Here is a 19899-nt window from a genome sequence, read left to right as displayed (position 1 = left end):
CCCATGGGATCCAAGCCAAAGTGGCATGTTGGATCCAAAATTGGCTGAGAGGCATGAAGCAGAGGGTAATGGTAGAGGGATGTTTCTGTGACTGAAAGTCTGTTTCCAGTGAGGTTCTACAGGGCTCAGTGCTGGGGCCCTTGCTGTTTGTGGTGTACATAGATGATTTGGACTTAAATGTAGGGGGTATGATCAAGATGTTCGCGGATGACACGAAAATTGGTAGGGTGGTAAATAGGATAGCCGAAAATTGCAGGAAGATACCAATGGACTGGTCAGATGGGCAGAGAAGTGGCAAATGGAATTCAACCCGGAAAAGTGTGAGGTAATGCCCTTGGGGAGGGCTAACAAGGAAAGGGATTACACTATGAATGGTAGGACCCTGGAAAGTACTGAAGACCGGAGGGACCTCGGTGTGCATATCCACAGATCCCTGAAGGCAGCAGGGCAGGTAGATAAAAGTTGCAAGCTGCTGCATGAGCCTCATTATAGTATTGTTCTGCTGCAGTCTGAGGACGCTGCATGGGTGTCATCAGCCACGGCCTCTGCAGGAAGCCCTTGTCCCCAAGGAGCCAACCCTGCAGTGTCTGTGGACCCTGGAAGACTGCAGGGATCTGCGAGCGACTCAGGATGTAGGCGTCGTGCACACTTCCTGGAAATCATGTGCATACCTGCAGGATGTGTTTCTGGTGCAGCATACCAGCTGCACATTCAGTGAGTGGAAGCCCTTGCGGTTGATGAAGTCCACTGAGTGTCACGATGGAGACCTGAGTGCCACATGCGTGCAGTCAATCGCACCCTGCGATAAGGTGGTTAAGAAGGTAAACGGGACACTTACCTTTATCAACCGAGGCACAGAATACAAGAGCAGGGAGGTTAAGCTGGAACTGTATAAAACACTGGTTAGGCCACAACTGGTGTACTTCGTGCAGTTCTGGTCACTATATTATAGGAAGGATGTGATTGCACTAGAGAGGGTGCAGAGGAGATTTACCAGGATGTTGCCTGGGCTGGAGGGTCTGAGCTGTGAAGAAAGATTGGATAGGCTGGGGTTTTTTTGCGAAGGTTGAGAGGGGACCTGATAGAGGTGTATAAGATATGAGGGGCATGGATAGGGTGGATAGGAAGGCACTTTTTCCATCAGTGGAGGTGTCAATAACCAGGGGGCATAGATTTAAGGTAAGAGGTAGAAGGCTAAGACGGGAGTTGAGGAGAAATGTTTTCAGCCAGAGGGTGGTGGGAGTCTTGAACTCACTGCCTGAAAGGTTGGTTGAGTCGGAAACTCTTGTAACATTTAAGAAGTATTTAGATATCCACTTGTGTTGCCATAGCCTCCAGGGCTATGGGCCAAGCACTGGAAAATGGGATTAGTGTAGTCAGATCTTTGTTGATTGGCATGGACACGATAGCCTGAATGGCCTCCTTCTGTGCTGTAAACGAGTCTAGCCTGTGAGTCTACCGGTCCCAGCACAGTTGGGTAAAGACCGTCCCAACAGTACAGCTCCCACTTTCTCCAGTATTGGTGCCAGTGCCCTATGAATGAAAACCCATTTCTCCCACACCAATCTTTGAGTCACACATTTAACTGTCTAAGCTTATTTACGCTACTCCAATTTGGTGGTGACTGTGCTAATAATCCAGGGATCATTACCTTTGTGGTTCTGCTTTTTAATTTAGCCCCTAGCTGCTCATACTCTCTAAGCAAAAACTCTTTCCTAGTCTTATCTTTCTCCATAGTACACATGTGGACTACCACAACTGGATCCTCTCCCTCCCTCTGCAAGTTCCTATGCAGCCCAGAGCAGATGTCCTGAACCCTGGCACCGGGCAGGCAACACAGCCTTCTGGACTCTTGCTCTCAGCTGCAGAGAACTGTGTCCAACCCTCTGTCTCTACAGTCCCATACTACGATTACATTCCTATTGGCTCCCCTGGTTTGAATGGCTTCCTGTACCACGGTGCCATGGTCAGTTCGTTCATACACCCTACAACCTGCACTTTCGCCCGTACAGGCTAAAAGAACCTTGAATCCGTTAGACAATTGCGAGGGCTGAGGCCCCTCCACTTCTACATTCATGCTCCCCATTCCCACCTCACTCGCAGTCACACCCTTCTGTTCCTGACCATGAACCAAAGGGGTGTGACCGCTTCCTGGAACAAAGTACCCAGGTAACTTTCCTATTCCCTGATGTGTTGCAGTGTTTGCAACTCGGCAGAAGGGAGGGGAGAAGTCTTGACAGAGGGATGGGTAGAGGAAGAGAACACAGTGGTTGGAAAGAGAAAGAGAACGGGATGAGCGATAGAGAAGAGAATGGGAAAGCAGAGAGGAGGAGAAGAAGAGAAAGATGAGAGTAAATGGCAAAGGAGAAGCAGATGATAGGAGACTTGAGGGAAAGAAGAACTGGAAGGGAACGGGAAGAGTATAAAAATAGCGCTCAGTAGGATGGAGATGAGAATAGAATTTGCATCATTGGAAGGTGCAAGATGTTGTAGTGGGAAAAAGGCTAAATTTTGTGGGGCAAACTCAAAAGTTTTGTTTAGTAGGGTGAGTTTAGGGAGGCTGGAGTGTTCCTCAGCTGAGGATTGTTCTATGGCATTGTGCTCTATTTCTGTTGAAGGTGAATTTCCTGGTCAATGGGGTGGGGATGGGTTGGGAGTGAGGAGGTGGAAACACTACTAAAGCCCTTGGTGTTGTTTATTGGGGATTAGTTTGGATTGATGATGGTAGCAGTGTTACACCTTTAGTTCCAAGTTTATCTGTTTTTTGTTGTAACATAAACTTGTATGTCTTAAATGCACAAAGAATTATGAAAGAAAGCTTCATAGTTTTCATAAGATCAAAGTAGAAAATTTGCACATTTTTAGCATTTGGCTTATGATTAAAAATTGCTAAGATTTCTGCAATAAATGTTGTTTCTGCAATACAACACTATCTTAAAATATTCAGGATGACAATTTAAAAGCTGGCTAATGCCGGAGATGAACTATAAATGTTTTTTGATTATTTCTACAAATTCCTGGGCAAGCCATAAAACTACAAAGCTAAACAAAGACATTTTTTTATTAAGACCTTCCTCTCAGTGAGGAGGCTTAAGGCCAATCCACATCCAACAACCTGCTCTGAAAACTCTGCTCACATTTTGACAGCTGTGACTAATTTCACCACAGCAATTGAGACAATCCGCAAAATTTTAAAACAATCAACAACATTCTAATTAAAACACAGCCAACAACATTCTAAATAAATAGTCAATTCACCTGAATTCCCAATGTTAGCAGATCTTTGAAAAATTCTAGAATCCAGATATGCGTATTCGCCAAAACTAATCAGTTCTTTCTTGGGCAATACCTTATCGTGTATTGAGTTTCGTTGAAACCCGTCCATTTGTTTTTGAGACATATTGTTCACAAACAGACAGACAGTGGCAGAGATTATAAGAAATAGGAGCATTTGGCCCTACGAGCCTGCTCTGCCATTCAATACAATCGTGGCTGATCTTCCATCTCAACTCCCTTCCCTCAGTATTCCCATATCTCTTAATTTTCTTAGTATCAAATGATCTAAAATGGTCCAAATGGTCTTGAATATATTCAACGACTGAGCTTCCACATCTCTCTGAGGTAGAAAATTCCGAAGATCTGCAAACCTTTGAGTGAAGAAATGTCTCCTTATCTCAGTCCTAAATGGCTGACCCCTTATTCTGACACTGTGCACCCTAGTTCTAGATACCCCAGCTAGGGGAAACATTCTCCCAGTAGCTACCATATCAAGCTCCTTAAGAATTTTATATGTTGTAATAAGATCTGAGGCAAGTTTTGTTACTCAAAATGCCTCTGTTCACCTTGATGTAAATAGGAATTCTGTTGTTAGCCAATGGTCAGGTTTGCTTTTTGGGATAATGGTTCTGTTATGGCAGATAGCAAATGGTTTGGCCATCTTGTATTCCATGACACCAGGTTACACTACTGGCTTTTTAAGACTGGTTATTCTGCAGGGGTAGCAGATTACACATTATTAAAAGGAGCTCAAGTATCTAGGTGGTTGCACATCCTAAGTGAATGGCTATCTTCAATATGAAGGACAAACCATTTTTCCTTCTGCAAAGGTAATTTAATTTAACAAATTGGCCTTGCATAAATTGCCTATTTTCAAAATATTGTGTGGTTATATATGAGCATGAGACATTGTTGCAGACACTATAAGGTCAGTTTTCTTGGCTCAATTTTAATCAATTTACTTCTTGTTTAACAGATTGTTTGTTACACGTTGGTGATTGTCATTGGTGTGATTGCAGACCTGGCTAGTACAGCTATGTCAATTGCAATCCAACGGGACTGGATTATAGTGATTGCTGGAGACAGTGACAAACTATCAAGTAAATATCATACCAGTTTTGGAAAAATACAATTTCTTGGTTGATGAACAGATATTAGTTTTCTTTTCCCACCTTGATGGTCTTGATACTAATTGCAGAAAAGTTTGCAAATATCCTCGTGATTTAACATTTCCATAAAATTATCCAGCTTTCAATATTGATTTTGTCTTTCAGTAAGTGTGGATAAAAATTCTTGCATGCACTCTTTAACTTCACTTCATTCCTCAATGTACATGTACTGCACCTACGCTACCCCACTTCCTTCATCAGCTCCTGGCCTATATTCTACACCCCCTATCTGCTCTGCACCTCCATTATCTTATGCATTCTTACCTTTTCCTGTTGTGTATGTTTTCTCGTATGCAGCATGTTTTCCCCTTGCCCGCATGCCCAGTAGTCTTCTCTATCCCCCGCCACCTTTCTACCATGTGCTTCACCTCTCCACCACGGCTTTGACATGCATGCTCTCATTTTTCTCATGCATTTTTGTTCTCTGTGCCATTGCTCATCTGCATATCCTTACTATCTGTAATGTTCTCTCTTTCGTTCTCTCCTTGATATAGAATGTACAAAATTTGCCAACAACCAATCAGGATAGTTCTAACTATAAATTTTATTATAAATTTCCTGATGGCATTTCTCCATCAGCCATGCTGGTTAGTTTCAAGAGCATTATGTAAAGTATACCACAAATAAAGATTCTGTGTTTATTTTTCAACATTTCAGGTATTTATTCCATTGAGCAATATCCACTTTGGATGGAATTTCAGATTTCCCAGAAATATTAAATGATATCTAGGACTATATTCTTGCCTTTAACCTCTTTTTACATCAAAGCAGAATGAGACAAGATTTTCCACATCCATGACAGCTTTGAGCTACTAAAAGTATTGATATTAAATCTATTTGAAATATTTGTATCAGTCGCTTTACTGGTAAAATTTGCTTAAACAGCCTATGCCATAACCTGTTATTTTACAGATGCTGACTGATCTGTTATTTTTCTTATTGGTATGGTTGAAACTATGTTGATAATGCTGTTTCAGTGTGCATTATATTGCTTCTCCTGGATAAAGAATTGCTAAATGATGGCTTAAGGAAAAGATTCACATGTCTATGCCAGGCCCGAAACCTCATCAATGCCAATTTCATAAAACAATGTCACTTACATATTTTTTGCTTTGAAAACCTGGGTATATTCTATTGATGAAAGTGTAATATGCTTTCCTTTCAGAGAGGTTATTACCAGGGAAATTAAAGAAAAAATGGTAGTACAAACTAAAAGTATTGGAAATGCACCAAAGACCCGTCAGCATCCATAAAGGTGGAATAATGTTTTAAGCAGAGACTTTTTGTTGGAATTGACAGAGGATCACCAACTTGCTTTTAGATATATCCTAAATTCACACATCAAATATATAGTGCTGGATTTTATGCCCCCCCAACATCCCCCCCTACCCCCCCTCCCGCTGGACCTGTTTTTGGCGGGGGGAGGGATGCACGTAAAATACAAAGGGTGACAAGCCCACCACCTTCCTGCCCATCCGCGAGCTGACCCCATAAAATGGTAGGTGAGCAGGTGCTGAAATCAGCTGCCCGCCTGCCTTTTTAAAATAAATAATTATGTGTCAATCGAGCTTGTTAACAAACCAGTTGACCCAGATAATACACTGCCCACACCGTTAAACATGGGTTGGTGGGCGGGAGTAGACAGGCCATTTTTTTAAAGTAATCTTTGTAACAGCGGGAACAAAGTGGGGAGGGTGGGTGGACAGCATTCAGGGGGTTGCCCTTTGTGCACTGGGGCCATTCCCCCAAGTTGTTACCGCCCCTTTGTTCCTCCCGGACTGGCCACCAAAACTCACCCTCCCACTCTCCTCCACTCCCTCCCTAGGCTGCCCCCCTACCCCCGTCCAAGACCCCCAACTTACCTGGGTCCAAATGCCATGGCTGCATTCTGCATGGGCCTGCTTACAGCCCCAGCAGTGTCTGCTACTCAGTTCTGGAGCTGCTAGAGCTTCCAGAGAAACTAATTAGCCATCAGCTCTCAAAGGTGGGACCTCTTCCCACTGAGCAGCAGAAGTCCCAATCTTGGGCCTGTTTAGTCTGCCGACAGCGTGTTATAGCTGTGCGGCAGGCCTCTAGGTGCGTTGGCTGCCAGCTGACTCTTGCAATGGAGGGGCAAGCAATGCGCTTCCCCCACTCCCATGAATCCAGCCCATTGTGTTTGTCACCATTTAAAACATTTTATGTTATAAGTCTTTCAAAGTACAGAGTTTAATACTGAGCAAAATAAAAAGGAAAAACTGCAAATATTGGAAATCTTAAAATAACCCAGAAAATGTTGTCTATTTATAGCAGATCAGTTAGCATCTGTAAAATCACAGGTTGTGGCATTTCAGTCATGTACCCATCCTTATATGTTCAAGGAAATATTACTGGTAAAGCAATTTTTTACAAATATTTCAAATAGATTTAATATCAATTCTTGCAATAGCCCAGTGCTGTCATGGACTAGGAAAATTTGTTCCATTTGCTTTGATATGAAAATAATTGAAGGGCAAGAGTATGGTCCTAGCTATCATTTAACATTTGTAGGAAGCCTGAAATCAGAATTTTGTTGCTTATTAATATAACTGAGGTATGAAATACTATACATATCCAAAGATCATTGAAACCAAGCCCATGCTTTTGCTTTTATAGGCATGAATGCTACAATGAGGCAAATTGATCTTCTCAGCAAATTGCTTTCACCAATGGCCGTGGGTCAGATTATGACTTTCAGCTCCTCTGTGGTTGGTTGTGGCTTTATAGCTGGTTGGAATTTGTTCTCTGTGTGTTTTGAATATTTGTTGCTGCAGAAAATTTATAAAATGATTCCAGCGCTAGCAAGAAAAGGTGATAACCAGACCAAGGAGGAGGAAGTTTCAGGTATGACATACCACTTAAAGATGATTGTAACTAAAATGGTTTTATAATTAATTGTATTTGCACGCATTTTCTATTGAATTCACTGCACTAAAAATACTAAATTTAATCAGAAAATAACGGTGTTATTTTAAAATCAGGTATTGAATTGTTTAAGTAAGAAAAGTTTATTGAAAAACTTATGTGTTGTCTAGGACTGATTGCTTAGTCAGTTGAGTTACAGACCAGTGATTGTAAAAACACATACACCTGTTTTGTCATTATGACACAGAAAGAATCAATGCCAGTATTGCAATTGAGTTGTGGTGTTTGACAACACTTTTGTGTTTGTATTATATTTTCAGTATTCCTGCACTGTATTCTTAACCAAGATGGTTGCCAGTTCCAAATCAGGAATAGGAACTAGTTCCTTGTTCTGGAACTGAATATTCGTGGGCTGCCAAACTCTTGCCATAACTTTGAGGACCAATGGCCAGAAATCTATTTTTAGCCATTTCTGTGGGAGTTATGCTGATTTTATGTCAGAAAAGCCACCCAGAAGCTCTATACACATTTCTTCAGTTTTTGTTGTCTATTCCCAAATATGGTTGGTAGTTTTCTTTCTGCATGCAGTAATTGCATGTTTATCAGTTCCGTACTGTACTCTCCCCTTTGCCAAAATCACCTGTTACTTCAGAATTATCTTTTGGAGGGCAAGGATACCTCAGGTTTGTTTAGCCCACGACCAGTTGTGCCCTGGAACTCCTCTACCCATCTTATTGGTCACCATATAATCAAAAGCATTTGGATGCTTTAGAGAAAGTGCAAAAAAAATTGTAAGGATGGTATCATAACTGAGAGGATACAACTAGCAGGAAAAACTGAACAAGTTGGGCCTATTTTTTCCAGAAAATAAAGGGCTAAGAGAGGAGCTGATAGAGGTCTTTAACATTATGAAGGGATTTAATAAGGTAGACATAGAGAAGATCTTTCTATTTTGAAGGGAGTCCGAAACTAGGAGCTGTAAGATATAAAATAGTCACTAATAAATCCATTAAGGAATTTGGGAGAAATGCTGGCCAAATATGGAACTACATGGAGTAGTTGAGGGTTTGGTATAGTGCATTTAAGGGTAAGCTAGTTAAATGCATGGGAGAGAAAGTATGTCACCTACTTCCTCTCTGCCCTCATGAAGATCCTCTCTTCCCTGAGACCCACCTGCTCCTTGGATCCACTCGCTACCTAAATTCGTTTTCTGGCTCCCATGCTGTCTGCTATTGTTAATGGTTCCCTTTCCTCAGGAATTATCCTATACTTTCAAAACCACTTTTATCACCCCCTACGTCAAAACAGCCTGGCCTTGATCTCCAATTACAATTCCATTTACAACCCTTGTTCACTCTCTGAGGTCCTGAACATGTAATTGACCACTAGATCTGTGCCTGTCCCTCCCAAAATCTCTATTTGAATCTTTCAGTCGAACTTCCACCATTCCCAACATTGAAGTACTCTAGCCAAAGTTTAAAATGACAATGTCTATGACTGTGCTTCACTGTCCCTCCTTCACCATTCTGCATCCAAGATGGTTTACCATGCTAAAAGCAAAATACTGCGGATGCTGGAAATCTGAAACAAAAACAAAAATTGCTGGAAAAACTCAGCAGGTCTGACAGCATCTGTGGAAAGGAAGACAGAGTTAAAGTTTCGAGTCCGTACGGACTTATTCGAAAGAGGAATAAGAAATGTGGTGAAATATAAGCTGTTTAAGGGGGGTGGGATAGGTGGAGCTGGATAGAGGGCCAGTGATAGGTGGAGGCAAAGGAGAGATTGCCAAAGATGTCATAAACAAAAGGACAAAGGGCTGTTGACGGTAGTGATATTAGCTAAAGGATGTGCTAATGGTGACATTAAGGGTAGAAAGCAGGACGAGCAAGTGACAGATGGCCCTAGTGGGGGTAGGGTGGGGGGAGGGGATCGAAACAGGCTAAAAGGTGGAGATAAAACAATGGATGGAAATACATTTTTTAAATAATAATAGAAATAGGTGGGAAAAGAAAAAAAATATATTTAAAAAATATAATAACTATTGGAAAAAAGGGAGTGAGGATGGAGGAGAGAGTTCACAGTCCGAAGTTGTTGAACTCAATGTTAAGTCCGGAAGGCTGTAAAGTGTCTAATTGGAAGATGAGGTGCTGTGCTTCCAGTTTACGTTGAGCTTCACTGGAACATTGCAGCAGGCCAAGGACGGACATGTGGGCATGAGAGCAGGGTGGCGTGTTGAAATGGCAAGCAACAGGGAGGTCTGGGTCATGCTTGCAGACAGACCGAAGGTGTTCAGCAAAGCGGTCACCCAGTCTGCATTTGGTCTCTCCATGTAGAGGAGACCGCTTTGGGAGCAATGAATGCAGTAGACTAAATTGAGGGAAATGCAAGTGAAGTGCTGCTTCACTTGAAAGGAGTGTTTGGGCCCTTGGACGGTGAGGAGAGGGGAGGTAAAGGGGCAGGTGTTGCACCTTCTGCAGTTGCATGGGAAGGTGCTGTGGGAAGGGGTTGAGGTGTAGGGAGTGATGGGGGAGTGGACCAGGGTGTCCCAGAGGGAACGGTCCCTACGGAATGCTGACGGGGGGGTGAAGGAAAGATATGTTTGGTGGTGGCATCATGCTGGAGTTTGCGGAAATGGCGGAGGATGATCCTTTGAATGCGGAGGCTGGTGGGGTGGTAAGTGAGGACAAGGGGGACCCTATCATGTTTCTGGGAAGGAGAGGAAGGTGTGAGGTCGGATGCGCGGGAGATAGGCCGGACACGGTTGAGGGCCCTGTCAACCACCATGGGTGGAAAACCTTGGTTAAGGAAGAAGGAAGACATGTCAGAAGAACTGTTTTGGAAAGTGGCATTATCAGAACAGATGCGACGGGGGCGAAGGAACTGAGAGAATGGGATGGAGTCCTTACAGGAAGCAGGGTGTGAGGAGCTGTAGTCGAGGTAGCTGTGGGAGTCGGTAGGCTTGTAATGAATATTGGTGGATAGTCTATCACCAGAAATTGAGACAGAGAGGTCAAGGAAGGGAAGGGAAGTGTCAGTGATGGACCATGTGAAAATGATGGAGGGGTGGAAATTGGAAGCCATGTTAATAAATTTTTCCAGGTCCAGATGAGAGCATGAAGCAGCACCGAAGTAATCATCGATGTACCGGAGAAAGAGTTGTTGCAGGGGGCCTGAGTAGGACTGGAACAAGGAATGTTCCACATACCCCATAAAGAGACAGGCATAACTGGGGCCCATGCGGGTACCCATAGCCACACCTTTTATTTGGAGGAAGTGAGACGAGTTTAAGGAGAGATTGCTCAGTGAGAGAACAAGTTCAGCCAGATGGAGGAGAGTGGTGGTGGATGGGGATTGTTCGGGCCTCTGTTCGAGGAAGAAGCAGAGCCCTCAGACCATCACGTTGGGGGATGGAGGCGTAGAGGGATTGGACGTCCATGGTGAAGAGGAGGCGGTTGGGGCCAGGGAACTGGAAATTGTTGATATGATGTAGGGTGTCAGAGGAATCGCGGATGTAGGTGGAAAGAGACTGGACAAGGGGAGAGAGAATGGAGGCAAGATAACAAGAAATGAGTTCTGTGGGGCAGGAACAGGCTGACACAATCGGTCTACTGGGACAGTCCTGTTTGTGGATTTTGGGTAGGAGGTAGAAGCGGGCCGTCCGAGGTTGGGAGACTATGAGGTTGGAAGCTGTGGAAGGAAGATCTCCAGAGGAGATGAGGTCAGTGACAGTCCTGAAAACAATGGTTTGATGTTCAGTGGTGGGGTCATGGTCCAGGGGATGTAGGAGGAAGTGTCTGCGAGTTGGCGCTCAGCCTCTGCGAGATAGAGGTCAGTACGCCAGACAACAACAGCACCACCCTTGTCAGCAGGTTTGATGAAAAAGTCAGGGTTGGTCCTGAGAGAACGGAGTGCGGCAAGTTCAGAAAGAGACAGGTCAGAGTGGGTGAGAGGAGCAGAGAAATTGAGATGACTGATGTCACGCCGACAGTTCTTAATGAAAAGATCAAGAGCAGGTAAGAATCCAGAGGGAGGGGTCCAGGTGGAGGGAGAATATTGGAGGCGGGTAAAAGGATCCGTTGAACGGGGAGAGGACTCCTGCCCAAAGAAGTGAGCACGGAGACGAAGGTGGCGGAAGAAGAGTTCAGCATCGTGCCAAGCCCGGAATTCATTGAGGTGAGGGCGCAAAGATATGAAACTGAGTCCTTTGCTGAGCACGGAACGTTCAGCATCGGAGAGGGGAAGGTCAGGGGTATGGTGAATACACGGCCGGGGCTGGGATTAGAAGACAGGATGGGGTCAGAGGGACAGGCCTCTGGATGGGCGTTGGTGTCAATGAGTTGTTGGAACTTGCATTCCTTTGCATTTGAAAGAAAGAGACAAAGTTTCATGTTAAGGCATTGGATGAGACGAAGAATAAAATGAAACTGGGGGCAAGGACAGCTTAGAGATAGGGTGAGTCGGTGCTGCTGGAGGGAGAGGTTGAGTGTGTTCATATCGCAGCGCACGGTACTGAGTGTGGATCTCAGGATGCGACGAGAACAGCACTCCGAGGAGCTTTGTATGTCCCGGAGGTTTACCATGGTTTACCATGCCATCATTATTCATGCCTGTTCTCCATTCTCTAGATCCACAGGATTACTGCTGTGCAGCTCCCTGCTTGCCTAACATAGAGCTGTCAATGCATCTCCATAAATGGCTTTTGTTCCTTTCTCTTTGCATCACCTGATAAGGCAACAGGGTTTAATTGTGGGGCCTTTCTGTAATCTACATGCTCCCTCTCAGTGACATCTTCCACAGTGTGGGTCAGCTTTCATTTGTACCATCCCTGGCCTATTCCTGCTCCTAAGTCCCATGTTCCTATTTTCTTCACCATTTCTCTCACTGAATTGGTGCTGTTAGACAGCCAGTTCAACACTCAGGGCAGAATTATACACTTCCCTGTGAACAGGTTTGCAGGCAGAGGGCTGTAAAATGCCATGAGCGCCTTTCCTGGTGCCTACCCACCCGCCCTTGCCCCTTTAGCAATTTTATGAGCGGTAGGAGAAATGTCAGGCAGCCTGCCAATTAATGGCCACTGAAGGGCCACTTCCCACCTCCGCTGTTATTTCATGAGCAGCAGGTTGAGGCTGGTGACAGGTTGGAAACTGACAGGTAGCACTGTTCAGGCTTTAGCAGGAAAGGGGGAAGTGTCTCCTTTATGGGCCCCCTGTATCAATTGGAGGCCCAACTAAGCTCCAAAAACCCAGCATTTACCCTCTTCCCCCTGGCCTGTCTACCTGAGCCCCTGATCTGGCAGGCCCAGGCGATTGCAACCCTCCCCCACTTGCCTTGCATCCGGCTCCAGTGACTAATGTTGTTGTGGACTGTATGCAGCCCCAGTAGAGGCTCTTGGTGGTGCTGCTGGGACCAGAGAGCTGCCGTCCATCTGGTTGGCTGGCAGTTCTTGGAGGCAGGACTCCCTCCCGAGATGGGATAGAAGTCTCGTCTCAAGGTAATTAACATCCTGATGGATGTTCAATAGCTGCAGGGCCATGGGACTGGGTGGGAACGGAAAATGCGCCCTCTACTTCATCTGTCCAAAGATGTAAAATCCAGCCTAAGTCTTGAAATAGTCTCAGCATTCTTCAACTCAACTTTGGGAAGACTGATACCATTGTGTTCCGTCCCTATCACAAACACAACTCCTTTACCATGTATTCATGCCCCTCTCAGATTGCTCCTATAGCTGAACCAGACTCTCTTTCATCTAGAGATCGTGTTTAATTCTGAACTGAGCTCTAAACCCCATGTTAAATTGATCACCAAGACCATCAAATTGTTTGCTTCTGTCCCTCTGCAACTCTATCCTCCATGATCTTCAGCTTGTCCAAAACTGTTCATGTATTATGTCCTACACTAAATCCTGCTTGTCTATAACTCCAACTCATGCTGATTTACCCTGTCCCAGTCCTCAGAGTGTTAACTTCAAAATCTTTGTCTGTGAATTCCTCCATGGCCTTTCTCCACACTGTGTAATTTGCACCAGCACTATGTCCTAAGAACACAGGAGCAGAGTAGGCCATTCTTCCCTTTCAGCCTGTTCCACCATTCATTTAGATCATGGTTGACCTTTAACTCAACCCTATTAATACATCTTTGGCCCATATCCCATTCCAGTAATAGTTGCAAATCAGGAGGTGAATGGGAGAAAAAAACTTGGTGAAATTGAAATCACTGAGAAAATGGTACTGAACAAGTTGATGGAGCTGTGGGCTGGCAAGTCTTCGGGTCCTGATGGACTACATCCTAGGGTCTTTAAAGAGGTGGCTAATGAGGTAGTCGATGCGCTGGTGTTAATTTTCCAAAATTCGCTAGGTTCTGGAAAGGTTTCATCAGATTGGAAAGTAGCAAATATAATCCCTCTATTCAAGAAGAGAGGGAGGCAGAAAACAGGAAACTATAGGCCAGTTAGCTAGACATCTGTCGCGGAGAAGTTATTAGAATCGATCATTAAGAAGGTTATAGCTGGGCACTTAGAAGAGTTCAAGGCAATCGGGAAGAGTCAGCATGGTTTTGTGAAAGGAAAATAATGTTTAACCAACTTATTGGAGTTTTTTGAAGGAGTAAATGCGTAGTGGATAAAGGGGAACCTGTAGACATACTGTACTTGGATTTCCAGAAGGCATTTGATAAGGTGCCACATCAAAGTTTATTACGGAAAATAAAAGCACATGGTGTAGGGGGTAACATATTGACATGGATAGAAGATTGGCTGGCTGGCAGAAAGCAGAGAGTGTGCATAAATGGGTCTTTTTTCGATTGGCAGGATGTGACTAGTGGAAGTGGAGTCCCACAGGGGTCTGTACTGGAACCTCAACTTTTTATAATTTACATCAGTGACTTAGATGAGGGGGTGAAGACATGGTAGCTAAATTTACAGATGACACAAAGAAAGGTAGGAAAGTATATTATGAAGATGTGTTGCAGACGTATATAGATGCGTTGAATGAATGGGCAAAGATCTGGCAAATGGAGTTTAGTGTGGGAAAATGTGAAGTTCACGTTGGCAGGAAGAACAAAAAAACAGAGTATTACTTGAATAGAGAACAGCTGCATAATTCTGAGGTGCAGAGGGATCTAGGTGTTATAGTACGAATCAAAAAATTTAGTATGCGGGTACAGCAAGTAATTAAGAAGGCTAATGGAATGCTATCCTTTATTACGAGAGGGATTGAACATAAAAGTAAGGATGTGATGCTTCAGTTATACAGGGCATTGGTGAGACTGCACTTCGAATACTGTGTGCAGTTTTGGTCTCCTTATTTAAGGAAGATGTAAATGCATTGGAGGTGGTTCAAAGGAGGTTTACTAGATTGATTCCTGGAATGAGTGGGTTGTCTTATGAGGATAGGTTGGACAGACTGGGCTTGTTTCCAGTGGAGTTTAGAAGTGAGGGGTGATTTGATTGAAGTATACAAGATCCTGAACGGCCTTGACAAGCTGGACGTCGAAAGGATGTTTCCTCGTGGGGGAGTCTAGAACTAAGGGGTACTATTTTAAAATTAGGGGTTGCCCTTTTAGGACAGAGATGAGGAGAAATTTTTTCTCTCAGAGGGTTGTGCGACTTTGGAACTCTCTGCCTCAGAAGGTGGTGGAAGTGGGGCCATTGAATATTTCTAAGGCAGAGGTAGATGGATTCTTGTTACTCAAGGGAATCAAAGGTTACCAGGGTTAGATGGGAATGTGGAAATGGAAACACAAGAAGATCAGCCATGATCTTATTGAATGGCGGAGCAGGCTCGAGGGGCCAAATGATCTTCTCCTGTTCCTATTTCTTACGTTCTTACGTTCTTATATCCTTACCTAACAAAAAAGTCTACCTACCTTGTAAGCTGACCGAGCACCCACACCCTTTCCAGGAGATAGTTCCAGATTTCTGCTATCCTTTTTGTGAAGAAGCGATTCCTGACTTCAGTCCTGAATGGTCTGGCTTGAATTTGTGCTAGATTTCCCCCATGAGAGGTAATACAGATTCCACTGATGCCTCCCTGAAGTGTTATGACTAAGAATGGGAAACTACATTGAAAAATTGTGGGTGTGAATGAATGCATAGCCAACTGTTCTATGCATTGAACATTTGAATATTATTGCACTGTGATGACTTTAGTCTTAACTGTTTTAAGTTTAACACTTTTCAAGTTATAAAAAAAAACATTATTTTTGCACTCCATCAATCTTTAAAAACTTACCTTTTTGCCTTGCATCTTGTCTTTTGTGCTATTTCAGAAGGAAATGAGACTGCTTTTAAAGACCAAGAAAATACTTCTGCTACAGTTTTGGTTGAGGGTGAACTGATTAATAACAAATCTACAAATCACAATCACAAGGAAACTGGCTGTATTAAAGGCATTCTGATTCCTGGAATTAGGACATTCCGAGACGGCTGGATTATCTATTATAGACAACCAATGTTTCTTGCTGCATTGGGTCTTTCATTTCTTTACATGACAGTACTAGGATTTGATGGAATTACTACAGGATATGCCTATGCACAAGGAATAAGCAGTTCTGTGCTTAGCATATTGGTGGCATTGTCTGCTCTCACAGGACTAATAGGAACTATGTTCTTTACCATATTGAGAAAATATTGTGGCCTTATTCACACTGGATGTTTCTCAAGTATTGTGCAGATTACCTGCCTTACACTCTGCATTGCATCTGTGTTTGCTCCTGGAAGCCCACTTGATTTGAATGTACCCTTTTATTCAAGTGCATCAGATCAGCTAGAAACCTATACAACTGGTGTTTATCCCACTGATGTTTCTAATGCATCTGTCACCAAACCATCCCCTGTTCGATATGATGTGACTTCACAACTGCCAAGCAACCTGACAAACACCACAGAAATAAAGGAATATATTTCTATAGCACTATATTTTGCTGGTGCTGTTTCGGCAAGAGTTGGTAGGTGATATTAAGAAAGTAGTTTATTGAAGCTTTATATGCATATCACAGTATAAAAGTGGTGCACTTAAACACATCAAGGATTTACAATGTAATGATAAATCATGAGAACTAACAGTATTGCTGAAAAATGACATTTTGTCGAAGCTTTTCGTCTTACACCCATCAGGACAATCACAAGAATACCAATGTCGGGGAAGCAACAACTTTGTACTGTATGAGAAGAGAGTGCCGATTGGTTAGCAAGTGGACTCTGATTGGTAGAAGTGTTGCCATGGAGAATGCACCAGTTAATGGTGACTGACAGTTAACTGCCAAGCATTGTTTGAAATTTAAACAAGGCATCTTGACTCTGATTGGTCAAGGCATTGCCCTGAGGAATGAACAAGCGAATGGCTATCACTCATTTTGTTTAACTGAAATAGGTGCAATGTGTTATTTCTGTCTGCAAAGGACATGTACACACATTGCGCCTGTTTAAGCCAAACAAAATGAGTGATAGCCATTCATTGGTTCATTCCTCAGGGCAATGCCTTGACCAATCAGAGTCAAGCTGCCCGGTTTAAATTTCAAACAATGCTTGGCAGTTAACTGTCAGTCACCCTTAACTGGTGCATTCTCAATGGCAACACCTCTACCAATCAGAGTCCACTTCCCAACCAATCAGCACCCTCTTCCCATGTAGTATAAAGTTGTTGCTCCCCTGACTTTGGTATTCCTGCAATTGTCCTATGCAAGACAAAAAGCTTTATGACAAAATGTATTTTTTCAGCAATACTCAAGTTCTGTACTACCAAATGACTAGAAGTAACAGCATTACAAAACCACTTTAACATAACAAGAAAACATTTCCAGAAAAAATATATAGTATTGCACAGTATTTTACAATATGTGTTTATTTTAATCTGTTTATCTCAGTAAAATCAGAAAGTAATGATTGTGTACATTTATAAGAACATGTGCATCTAGCAAATCTGTAATCTATTTTGATGTTTGCAATTTAAACAGCTACCATCAGAGATTAATTAAACTTCTATCCATAGAATAAGGCAAAAGACCTTAACATGCAGTAGCATGATTTTTTTTAAAGCTGGTCACAAACTTAGGTTGTCATATTTTTACAGCTGTAATTGTCCAGTAGATTCTACTTAAGGTGTAGGTCTATTTGATCGGCAATGTCAAGAAAATTGTTACATAAGTTTAAAATCAATTGTGTTTTATAGCATATAGTAAATCCCTCATCGCTGCCCAGAGTAGGTAAGAGGATATGGCTTTGCCCTTGATTCCTTGCATCTTCTTTTCTGTTTTTTTTTTCCATTTTCTATCTTTTATTCCATGATATCAATCATATGTTTTAATCTTGCAGTTGTTTAACATTGTGATTTTCCATTTTTTCCTATGTTAGGCTTTTTCTCTAACAGACTCGTCAAGCAACAGGCTGACATAGTCATATTCACAGAATCATACCTTACAACCAATGTCCCAGACTCCTCCAAAACCATGTCCTGTCCCATTGGCAAGACAGGCCCACTAGATGCACAGTGGCATACAGTTGAAAGGGATGGCCTTAGGAATCCACAACACAGAATCCAGACCACATGAAGTCTTAAGACATCAGGTCAAATATAGGCATGGAAACCTGCTGATCACCCCTCTTAGTTAATGAATCAGTACTCCTCCATTTTGAACACCACTTGAAAGAAACACTGAAGGTAACAAGGGCACAGAACATACTCCATGTGGGAGATTTCAATATCCATCATCAACAGTGACTTGGTAACATCACTATAGACCAAGCTAACCAAGTCCTGAAGGATATATCTGACAGACTGGACCCCACAGCAGTTGATAAGAGAAAAGAGAAAACAAAAGAGAAAAACTTACTTGGCCACATCCTTACCAATCCAACTGTCACAGATGCATCTGTCCATGACAGTATTAGGAGTCACCACTGCACAGTTCTTGTGGAGACAAGTTTCAGTCTTCACACTAACAAAACCCTCCATTATGTTGTGTGGCAGTAACACTGTGCAAAATGGGATAGATTCAAAACAGATCCAGCAGCTCAAACCTGAGCATCCATGAGGCACTGTGGGCCATCAGCAACAGCAGAATTATATTCAGCCACAATTTATAACCTCTTGACCTGATATATCCTTGACTTTACCATTATTAACAAACCAGGGAACCAACACTGGTTCAATGAGTGTAGGCAAGCATGCCATAACAGCACCAGCCATACCTTGGAATGAGGTGCCAACCTGGTGACGCTATAATACAGGACTAAATGCATGCTAAACAGCAGAAGTAGCAAGCTATAGAGCTCAGTGATTCCAAAGTAAACAGATCAGATCAAAGCACTGCAGGTCTGTCACATCCAGTGGTAAATGTTGATGGACAATTAAATAATCAATGATGGAAGAGCCCAGCATGAAGTGTAAAAGACATGGCTGAACCATTTGCAACAATCTTCAGCTGGAGGTGTTAAGTGGATGAACCACCAAAGGCAGGACAAATTGAATCCAGCCAATTAGCGCACCATCAGCCTACTTTCAATTATCAGCAAAATGATGGAAAGTATCATCAACAATGCTATCGAGCAGCACTTACTTGCCAATAACCTGCTTAATGATGCTTAGCCTGAGTTCCGATAGGAGCAATCGGCTCCAGACCTCATTGCAGCAAAAGAGCTGATTCCAGAGGTGAGGTGAAAGTGACTGAGTATAATGAATTTGGTGAGAATTAGGGGAAACCTCCCACTGGATGGAGTCATAGCTAACACAGGGAAGCTGGAGCTACTGGAGATCATCCATCTCATTCCCAGGATATCTGCAGGACACAAGCTTTAGGAGTTCCTCATGACACCATCCTAGGCCCAAGCATCTAAGGCTGCTCCATCATAAGGCCAGAAATGGGAATGTTAACTGATGACTGCACAGGGTCCAATTCTATTCCCAACTCCTGAGATACTAAAGCAGCCTATGCCGTGCACAACATTCTGGCTTGGGCTGATAATCAGCAAATAACATGCACGTCACACAAGTGTCAGGCAATAACCATCTCGCTCAAGAGAGAATCTAACTATCTCCAGTATTCAAGAAAGCAGGGAGAGAGAAATACAAGAAACTAAGGCCAGATAGCTTGGCATGAGCCATTAGGGAAAGTGCTGGAATCTATTATTAAGGAAGTATTAAAAATACACTTAGAAAATCATTGTATGATCAGACAAAGTCAACATAGTTTTACAAACGGAAAATGATGTTTGACAAATTTATTAGTTTTTTTGAGGATGTAAATAGTAGGGTTGATAAAGAGGAATCAGTAGATGTAGCACACTCGGATTTCCAAAAGGCATTCAGTAAGGCGCTACAAAAAAGGTTCACGCACCAGATAAGAGCTAATAGTGTTGGGGTAATATATTAGCATGGATAGAGAATTGGTTAACTGACAGGAAGTAGGTATAAATGAGTATTTTCAAGTTGGCAGGCTGTGACAAGTGTAGTCCTGCAAGGATCAGTGCTGGCGCCTCAGCTATTTACAATCTATATTAATGATTTAGACAAAGAAACAGAGAATAATGTATCTAAGTTTGCTGATGATACAAAACAAGGTGCGAATACAAGTTCTG

General features: G+C 42.9%; 1 protein-coding gene across 1 annotated transcript in view; it reads left to right on the top strand.

Annotated features, from left to right (window-relative positions):
• Positions 1-19899, top strand: part of LOC144686635 (ferroportin-like) — a 60513-nt gene that overhangs the window by 29288 nt on the left and 11326 nt on the right. The window contains exons 5-7 of the mRNA XM_078552095.1: positions 4253-4376; positions 7080-7307; positions 15594-16271. Coding sequence (XP_078408221.1) covers positions 4253-4376; positions 7080-7307; positions 15594-16271 — 1030 coding nt within the window. The remainder of the gene's footprint in view (positions 1-4252; positions 4377-7079; positions 7308-15593; positions 16272-19899) is intronic.

Source organism: Cetorhinus maximus, chromosome 11 (assembly GCF_964194155.1).
Source record: "Cetorhinus maximus chromosome 11, sCetMax3.hap1.1, whole genome shotgun sequence".
Classification (NCBI taxonomy): domain Eukaryota; kingdom Metazoa; phylum Chordata; class Chondrichthyes; order Lamniformes; family Cetorhinidae; genus Cetorhinus; species Cetorhinus maximus.
The sequence above is the reverse complement of the archived record's forward strand: the minus strand, read 5'-3'. Positions and strand labels throughout refer to the sequence as shown.